The sequence below is a fragment of the Mandrillus leucophaeus genome, unplaced genomic scaffold, assembly GCF_000951045.1.
Source record: "Mandrillus leucophaeus isolate KB7577 unplaced genomic scaffold, Mleu.le_1.0 Scaffold112, whole genome shotgun sequence".
Taxonomy (NCBI): domain Eukaryota; kingdom Metazoa; phylum Chordata; class Mammalia; order Primates; family Cercopithecidae; genus Mandrillus; species Mandrillus leucophaeus.
In genome coordinates this window covers 1,789,056-1,798,952 of record NW_012099432.1, presented here as the reverse complement: position 1 = coordinate 1,798,952, position 9,897 = coordinate 1,789,056, and the positions used below count along the sequence as shown (strand labels likewise).

General features: G+C 52.1%; 1 protein-coding gene across 2 annotated transcripts in view; it reads left to right on the top strand.

Annotated features, from left to right (window-relative positions):
- The window catches only part of KANK2 (KN motif and ankyrin repeat domains 2), a 39,280-nt gene extending 29,998 nt beyond the window's left edge, over positions 1-9,282 (top strand). The window contains exons 11-13 of one of the 2 annotated variants that reach the window (XM_011994802.1): positions 556-756; positions 838-927; positions 6,943-9,282. In XM_011994802.1, coding sequence (XP_011850192.1) covers positions 556-756; positions 838-927; positions 6,943-6,996 — 345 coding nt within the window. In that variant the 3' untranslated portion in view covers positions 6,997-9,282. Of the gene's footprint in view, positions 1-555; positions 757-837; positions 928-3,891; positions 6,094-6,942 lie in introns of those variants that run through there. The other variant, XM_011994795.1, reaches the window with a different exon arrangement.
- Positions 9,283-9,897: the final 615 nt, after the last annotated feature.

Genomic DNA, 9,897 nt, shown 5'->3' with positions numbered 1-9,897 from the left:
TGGGCAACATGGCAAAACCCTATCTATACAAAAAATACAAAAATTGGCCAGGCATTGTGGTGCGTGCCAACAGTCTCAGCTACTCGGGAGGCTGAGGTGGGAGGATCACCTGAGCCTGGGGAGGTCGAGGCTGTACCAAGCTGCAATCGTGCCTCTGCACGCCAACCTGGGCAACAGAGCAAGACCCTGTCTCTAAAATAAAGCAAAAGAAAACCAAAAGCCCTACTGGCGTGAAATACATTCACCCTGTTGTGCAACCAACACCTCCATCTAGTTCCAGAACGTTCTCTTCACCCCCAAAGGAAACCTGTATTCATCCTCATTTCCTCTGCCCCCACTTCTCCCAGCCTCTGGCAACCACTCATCTGCTTTCTCTCTCTATGGATTGATTACTCCCCTGGTAGTGGGAGGGTTGTTTGAGATTCAGGGGGAGAGGAGCGAGTTGAGGGTACATTTCACCATCAGAGTATGTGGCAGCTACAGCAGGTTCTAGAGCAGGGGGTGTCCTGCTCTGGGGCCTGCATGAGCCATAATCCTGTTCCTTGCCCTCCCCAGGCAGGACAGACGGCCCTGATGCTGGCAGTCAGCCACGGGCGGGTGGACGTTGTCAAAGCCCTGCTGGCCTGTGAGGCAGACATCAATGTGCAAGATGATGATGGCTCCACGGCCCTCATGTGCGCCTGTGAGCACGGCCACAAGGAGATTGCAGGGCTGCTGCTGGCCGTACCCAGCTGTGACATCTCACTCACAGATCGCGTGAGTCTCCAACCAGGTGCACCCCGGGGAGGGCGGGAGCACAGCGTGGGGACATCATTCATAGCACCGGATACTTTGCAGGATGGGAGCACAGCTCTGATGGTGGCCTTGGACGCAGGGCAGAGTGAGATTGCGTCCATGCTGTATTCCCGCATGAACATCAAATGCTCGGTGAGTCTCAACCCGGCCGGGGAGGCGTGGGGTGGGTGGGGCTCTGAGAGGAGAGAGATTTGTTTTTCTTTTTGTTTTTGAGACAGAGTCTCACTCTCGCCCAGGCTGGAGCGCAGTGGCACGATCTGGGCTCACTGCAACCTCCACCTCCCAGCTTCAAGCGATTCTGCTGCCTCAGCCTCCTGAGTAGCTGTGATTACAGGCGTGCACTACCACGCCCAGCTAATTTTTGTATTTTTAGTAGAGATGGGGTTCCACCATGTTGATCAGGCTGGTCTCGAACTCCTGACCTCGTGATCTACCCACCTCAGCCTCCCAAAGTGCTTGGATTACAGGCATGAGCCACCGCGCCCAGCCTTGTTTTTGTTTCGAGACTGAGTCTTACTCTGTCACCCAGGCTGGAGTGCAGTGGCACAATTTTAGTTTATTGCAGCCTCCACTTCCTGGGCTCAAGTGATCCTTTCACCTCAGCCTCCTGAGTAGCTGGGACTACAGGTGCTCACCACCACACCTGGCTGAGTTGTTTTGTTTTGTTTGAAACAAAGTCTTGCTCTATCACCCAGGCTGGAGTACAGTGGCGCAGTCTTGGCTCACTGCAACCTGTATCTCCCAGGTTCGAGCAACTCTCCTGCCTCAGCCTCCAGAGTAGCTGGGATTACAGGTACACACCACCATGCCCAGCTAATTTTTGTGTTTTTAGTAGAGATGGGATTTCACTGTGTTGGCCAGGCTGGTCTTGAACTCCTGAGCTCAAGTAATCTGTCCGCCTCTGCCTCCCAAAGTGCTGGGATTACAGGAGTGAGCCACCGCACCCGGCCATTTTTTTTCTATTCTTTGTGGAGGCTGGGTCTCACTGTGTTGCCCAGGCTGGTCTTGAAATCCTGGGCTCAAGCCATGCTTCCTCCTCGGCCTCCGAAAGTGCTGGGATTACAGGGGTCAGCTACTGCGCCTGGCCAGAGGAGACGGATGTTTATGAAGAGCTGATTGTGCACGGGGTCCATGCTAAGGATAAAGTCAGGATATGATCAGCTGCTTGCTGAACCTTCATAGTGCCCCAGTGAGGAAATTAGTCACAGAGAGGCTTCATGGCCATGGTTGGCACAGCAGTATCCGCGCCTGGGTCTGTCTGGTTCCAAATGCGTAACTTAGTCATCATTCACTCATTTGAAAAATATTTATTGAGTGCCTGCTGTGTGTTAGGCCCAGTTCTGGGTAGTCCCCAGTGGTCACAGCACTGATCAAAACAGAAAACAGTATCCACCCTTGTGGAGTGGGCATTCTGGTAAGAGATACAATCAGGCTGGGTGTGGTGGCTCACGTCTATAATCCCAGCATCTTGGGGGGCTGAGGCAGGAGGACTGCTTGACCCTAGGAGTTTGAGACCAGTCTGGGCAACATAGGGAGACCCTGTCTCCGCAAAAATACAAAAATGAGGCCAGGTGCGGTGGCTCACGCCTGTAATCCCAGCACTCTGGGAGGCTGAGGCGGGCGGATCACAAGGTCAGGAGATTGAGACCATCCTGGCTAACACGGTGAAACCCAGTCTCTACTAAAAAATACAAAAAAAAAGTTAGCTGGGCATGGTGGCGGGTGCCTGTAGTCCCAGCTACTCGGGAGGCTGAGGCAGGAGAATGGTGTGAATCCGGGAGGTGGAGCTTGCAGTGAGCCGAGATGGCGCCACTGCACTCCAGCCTGGGCGACAGAGCGAGACTCTGTCTCAAAAAATAATAATAATGGCCGGGCGCGGTGGCTCAAGCCTGTAATCCCAGCACTTTGGGAGGCCGAGATGGGCGGATCACGAGGTCAGGAGATCGAGACCATCCTGGCTAACACGGTGAAACCCCGTCTCTACTAAGAAATACAAAAAATAGCCGGGCGAGGTGGCAGCGCCTGTAGTCCCAGCTACTCGGGAGGCTGAGGCCGGAGAATGGCGTGAACCCGGGAGGCGGAGCTTGCAGTGAGCTGAGATCCGGCCACTGCACTCCAGCCTGGGCGACAGCACGAGACTCCGTCTCAAAAAAAAAAAAAAAAAAAAATTAGCTGGACGTAGTGGTGCATGCCTATAGTTCCAGCTACTTGGAAGGCTAAGGCGGGAGGATTGCTTGAGCCCAGGTGGTCGAGGCTGCTGTGAGCTATGATTGGACCACTACACTCCAGCCTGGTGATAGAGCAAGACCCTGTCTTTAATCAAAAAAAATCTAGGCCAGGCACAGTGTCTCACACCTGTAATCCCAACACTTTGGGAGGCCGAGGTAGGCGGATCACCTGAGGTCAGGAGTTCGAGACCAGCCTGACCAACGTGGAGAAACCCCGTCTCTACTAAAAATACAAAATTAGCCGGACGTGGTGGCGCATGCCTATAATCCCAGCTATCCCAGCTACTAAGGAGGCTGAGGCCGGAGAATCACTTGAACCCAGGAGGTGGAGGTTGCAGTGAGCCAAGATCACACCATTGCACTCCAGCCTAGGCAACAAGAGTAAAACTGTCTCGAAAAAGAAAAAGAAAAAAAAAAGCCAAAGTCCTCTCCAAAGTCCACCAGGCCCTGCACAACACCCTCACCTTCCCCACGACTGTTTCTCTCCCCCTTCAGCCACACTGGCCTTATTGCCACGACCCCTCTGCACTTACCCCAGGGCCTTTGCACGTGCTGTTTCCGCTGCCTGGAATGCCCTTCCCTGCTTGCTGGTCCCTTGATGCCATTCACAGTCAGCTGAGACCTCACCCTCCCTGAGCAGCCACTGTCCACCCTCATTCCTTTGCATCCCTCACCCCTGGTGAACATCTTCGACCACAGTCATGAGTTTGTTTCTTCAAGGCGGTGCCCCTAGAGTGCCACCTCCTTGGGGCCAGGGGCCATGCCTCCCTCTTGCTTACCCACCATAACTACCAGGCCAGCCACCACGTCGGCGCCTCGGGGGATTGGAAAGGATCCCGAACAAAAAGAATTCTGCTTCTCGTTTCAGTTTGCCCCAATGTCAGATGACGAGAGCCCTACATCATCCTCGGCAGAAGAGTAGCTGTGAGGGAGGCGGGGGCCACCAGCCCCGGAGCAAACCGTCCCTTGTCCCCGTCTCCTCCCTGTTCCCATTCCTCCCTGGCCCACCCCACTCACACTCCCCAAGGCCCATGGCTGAAAGGCAAGCGAGCTTTCCCTCTGCTTCCCTGGGGGAGCCCCGACGGCCACAGGACTCCAGCTCCAAGCGGGTTTTCTTGGCTCCCCGGATCAAAGCGGCCGCAGCGCAGACCGAAGCAAAATTCTTGTATACATTGGCGCCAGGGCTGATGCTGGGGTGTGGGTTTTATGAAGAACATTGAGAACAATCAGCTGGTAATTATGGATGGAGGAAGAGGGAGAGGAAAAAAATACTGTATTTTTGAATCCGTGTTGCAGGAGGGGGCGGGAATCTTAGGATTTGTTGCCAGATTTGAAAGTCACTGGAACTTGCATATTTTCATTTTAATCCTAAGTGTTATTACGCACCAGTTTGGGGTTCACCCTTCATCCCTCACATTTAATTGTCTGATATAGAATAGTGTTATGCCCACTGCCCCCCTCTAGACGGCTTTGTTAGGGGAATTTTCTTCCGGTTGTTTCACGAGACAGATCCTGGCCTTGTCACCCAGGACAGAAAACTCAGTCTTTTCACCCTCATTCAAATGAAGGGACTCAGGACAAGTTCTGTGACTTAACAGGGAACCAATTCACAGTGAGAAATTACCAGCCAGGCGTGGTGACTCACATCTGTACTCCCAGCACTTTGGGAGGGCAAGGCAAGAGCTTGAGCCTAGACATTCAAGACCATAGCAACATAGCAAGACCCATCTCTACAAGAAATGTGAAAATTAGCCAGGCGTGGTGGTGCGCACCTGTAGTCCCAGCTACTTGGGAGGCTGAGCCCTGGAGGTCGAGGCTGCAGTGAGCTGTGCCATTGCACTTCAGCCTAGGTGACACAGCGAGACCCTGTCTCCAGAAAAAAAAAAAAAAAATTACCCAGAAACCCCTCCCTTCCCCACATGGAGGTCTTGGCAAATGTTAATTTTCCTAGAAAATCCTTCAGACCTGGAGACGAAGAAAAGAATCTGGCTCTCAGGGTGACTTCTGTGTCCCCCTGCCAGGCCCCGGAGTATGGTCACAGGGCCGTCCTGTTCCTCCCTGGGACTCCAGAATTTCTCTCCTCAAAGGAAAGAAAACAGGGCATGTGCTTGTTGGCAAAACGCAGGGCCAGCTCCCAAGAACCCCATGTGTGCACGATTAAAAGTTGGCCGTTCCCAGGCCTCCCGGCGCAAACTTAAAGAGACAGGGCTTTGCTGAAAACCAAACATGGGCCAGCTGGCCTTTTTAACAACCTAGAGGCTTTCCGGAGCTGCCTGGAACAGAGCCTGCGGGAAACAGAGCTTGCCAGAGACGCTCACAGTTTCCTTCGTGGCCTGTTTTGGTCCCCCAAGAATCTCCACATCATTTTCTTCCTTGTGCCTTTTCCTTGGTGAGCAACAGAAAGGGAAGGGTTCCAAGCCTCTAAAAATGTGCCTTGTGATCAGGAGTGTGCTCCAAACCAAATATGTGCGCTGCCCTTTCGAGGCCAGTGAGCTCAGCCCCCAAGGCTTTAAAAGCCACATTTCAGCAAGAGAAAGCGCCGAGAGCTCGCAGGTTCATTAAAGAAGGCAAAGCACTGGTTTCTCTCCTTAGAAAAGTAGGTTTCTTGGCTTGATGTAGATTGGCTTGCTTTGATTTTTAGTGAAGGGAATGTACGTAAAACAAAATAGGGCTTGGCTGGTCAAAGGAGACAGGAAGGAAGAAAGGAAGGATGGATGGATGGATAGATGGATGGATGGATGGTATTTTCATGTAAATTGCAGAGAAAACAAAACCAAAGCTGATTGGAAACAATGAGTTGCTGGTGTCTGAGGGGAAAGGACGCAGTTTTGGGCAGCTTTGAGAAGCGGTACAAGAGTGCTGTGCCTGTGTGTCCATCCCTGGAGCCAGCCAGTGCATTTATTTTAAACTCTTAGAAGCAACTTCTTGGCCCAGGAATGCGAGACCCCTGAGGTGGGTCCACGCGTCTCTCTACGCTTCCTTCTCTCCGTGGGATACCGGGCTCCTGCCTCTGTGCCCATTCTCTTCTCACGCGTATCCATAAGCTTTAATTTCACTTTCTGATCACGGTACGTCCTGTCTCTTATACACATCTAGATGTGTATAAGAGGCATGGGCAACAGGGAGACTCCATCTCAATAAAAAAGTCAAAATTCGGGCTGAGCACGGTGGTTCACACCTGTAATCCCAGCACTTTGGGAGGCCAAGGCGGGTGGATCACCTGAGGTCAGGAGTTGGAGACCAGCCTGCCCAACATGGTGAAACCCTGTCTCTACTAAAAATACAAAATTAGCCGGACGTGGTGGCGCATGCCTATAATCCCAGCTATCCCAGCTACTAAGGAGGCTGAGGCCGGAGAATCACTTGAACCCAGGAGGTGGAGGTTGCAGTGAGCCAAGATCACACCATTGCACTCCAGCCTAGGCAACAAGAGTAAAACTGTCTCGAAAAAGAAAAAGAAAAAAAAAAGCCAAAGTCCTCTCCAAAGTCCACCAGGCCCTGCACAACACCCTCACCTTCCCCACGACTGTTTCTCTCCCCCTTCAGCCACACTGGCCTTATTGCCACGACCCCTCTGCACTTACCCCAGGGCCTTTGCACGTGCTGTTTCCGCTGCCTGGAATGCCCTTCCCTGCTTGCTGGTCCCTTGATGCCATTCACAGTCAGCTGAGACCTCACCCTCCCTGAGCAGCCACTGTCCACCCTCATTCCTTTGCATCCCTCACCCCTGGTGAACATCTTCGACCACAGTCATGAGTTTGTTTCTTCAAGGCGGTGCCCCTAGAGTGCCACCTCCTTGGGGCCAGGGGCCATGCCTCCCTCTTGCTTACCCACCATAACTACCAGGCCAGCCACCACGTCGGCGCCTCGGGGGATTGGAAAGGATCCCGAACAAAAAGAATTCTGCTTCTCGTTTCAGTTTGCCCCAATGTCAGATGACGAGAGCCCTACATCATCCTCGGCAGAAGAGTAGCTGTGAGGGAGGCGGGGGCCACCAGCCCCGGAGCAAACCGTCCCTTGTCCCCGTCTCCTCCCTGTTCCCATTCCTCCCTGGCCCACCCCACTCACACTCCCCAAGGCCCATGGCTGAAAGGCAAGCGAGCTTTCCCTCTGCTTCCCTGGGGGAGCCCCGACGGCCACAGGACTCCAGCTCCAAGCGGGTTTTCTTGGCTCCCCGGATCAAAGCGGCCGCAGCGCAGACCGAAGCAAAATTCTTGTATACATTGGCGCCAGGGCTGATGCTGGGGTGTGGGTTTTATGAAGAACATTGAGAACAATCAGCTGGTAATTATGGATGGAGGAAGAGGGAGAGGAAAAAAATACTGTATTTTTGAATCCGTGTTGCAGGAGGGGGCGGGAATCTTAGGATTTGTTGCCAGATTTGAAAGTCACTGGAACTTGCATATTTTCATTTTAATCCTAAGTGTTATTACGCACCAGTTTGGGGTTCACCCTTCATCCCTCACATTTAATTGTCTGATATAGAATAGTGTTATGCCCACTGCCCCCCTCTAGACGGCTTTGTTAGGGGAATTTTCTTCCGGTTGTTTCACGAGACAGATCCTGGCCTTGTCACCCAGGACAGAAAACTCAGTCTTTTCACCCTCATTCAAATGAAGGGACTCAGGACAAGTTCTGTGACTTAACAGGGAACCAATTCACAGTGAGAAATTACCAGCCAGGCGTGGTGACTCACATCTGTACTCCCAGCACTTTGGGAGGGCAAGGCAAGAGCTTGAGCCTAGACATTCAAGACCATAGCAACATAGCAAGACCCATCTCTACAAGAAATGTGAAAATTAGCCAGGCGTGGTGGTGCGCACCTGTAGTCCCAGCTACTTGGGAGGCTGAGCCCTGGAGGTCGAGGCTGCAGTGAGCTGTGCCATTGCACTTCAGCCTAGGTGACACAGCGAGACCCTGTCTCCAGAAAAAAAAAAAAAAAATTACCCAGAAACCCCTCCCTTCCCCACATGGAGGTCTTGGCAAATGTTAATTTTCCTAGAAAATCCTTCAGACCTGGAGACGAAGAAAAGAATCTGGCTCTCAGGGTGACTTCTGTGTCCCCCTGCCAGGCCCCGGAGTATGGTCACAGGGCCGTCCTGTTCCTCCCTGGGACTCCAGAATTTCTCTCCTCAAAGGAAAGAAAACAGGGCATGTGCTTGTTGGCAAAACGCAGGGCCAGCTCCCAAGAACCCCATGTGTGCACGATTAAAAGTTGGCCGTTCCCAGGCCTCCCGGCGCAAACTTAAAGAGACAGGGCTTTGCTGAAAACCAAACATGGGCCAGCTGGCCTTTTTAACAACCTAGAGGCTTTCCGGAGCTGCCTGGAACAGAGCCTGCGGGAAACAGAGCTTGCCAGAGACGCTCACAGTTTCCTTCGTGGCCTGTTTTGGTCCCCCAAGAATCTCCACATCATTTTCTTCCTTGTGCCTTTTCCTTGGTGAGCAACAGAAAGGGAAGGGTTCCAAGCCTCTAAAAATGTGCCTTGTGATCAGGAGTGTGCTCCAAACCAAATATGTGCGCTGCCCTTTCGAGGCCAGTGAGCTCAGCCCCCAAGGCTTTAAAAGCCACATTTCAGCAAGAGAAAGCGCCGAGAGCTCGCAGGTTCATTAAAGAAGGCAAAGCACTGGTTTCTCTCCTTAGAAAAGTAGGTTTCTTGGCTTGATGTAGATTGGCTTGCTTTGATTTTTAGTGAAGGGAATGTACGTAAAACAAAATAGGGCTTGGCTGGTCAAAGGAGACAGGAAGGAAGAAAGGAAGGATGGATGGATGGATAGATGGATGGATGGATGGATGGATGGATGGATGGATAGATGGATGGATGGATGGTATTTTCATGTAAATTGCAGAGAAAACAAAACCAAAGCTGATTGGAAACAATGAGTTGCTGGTGTCTGAGGGGAAAGGACGCAGTTTTGGGCAGCTTTGAGAAGCGGTACAAGAGTGCTGTGCCTGTGTGTCCATCCCTGGAGCCAGCCAGTGCATTTATTTTAAACTCTTAGAAGCAACTTCTTGGCCCAGGAATGCGAGACCCCTGAGGTGGGTCCACGCGTCTCTCTACGCTTCCTTCTCTCCGTGGGATACCGGGCTCCTGCCTCTGTGCCCATTCTCTTCTCACGCGTATCCATAAGCTTTAATTTCACTTTCTGATCACGGTACGTCCATAAAGCCAGTATTACACTTAATTGAAGTATTCTTTTTTGTAATCGTTTTTTAAGAAGGTAAACAAATTTAATAAAGCTACCAATAATGTTGATGATTCTGTGTCTTTTTTCACTCTGCTCCCTTTTAAACTTTAAGATAGACATCTTTCCTTTTTTTTTTTTTTTTTTTGAGACAGAGTTTTGCTTCTCGTCACCCAGCCTGGAGTGCAGTGGCGCGATCTTGGCTCAATGCAACCTCTGCCTCCTGGATTCAAGCAATTCTCCTGCCTCGATTATCCCGAGTAGCTGGGACTACAGGCGCCCGCCACCACACCCGGCTAATTTTTGTATTTTGGGTAGAGACGGGGTTTCACCGTGTTGGTCAGGCTAGTCTCGAACTCCTGACCTCAGGTGATCCACCCGCCTCAGCCTCCCAGAGTGCTGGGATTACAGGCGCGAACCACCGCTTTTTGTTGTTTTTGGAGAGAGAGTCTCACTCCGTCTCCCAGGTTGGAGTACAGTGGTACAAATCCTAGCCCACTGCAGTCTCTACCTCCAGCACTCAAGCGATCCTCCCACCTCAACCTTCTGACTAGCTGGGACCACAGGCTTGCGCCACCACCCCTGACTTCTTGTTGTTGAGACGGAGTCTCCCTCTGTCGCCCAGGCTGGAGTGCAGTGGTGCGATCTTGGCTCACTGAAACCTCCGCCTCGTGCGCCTTGTGGACTAA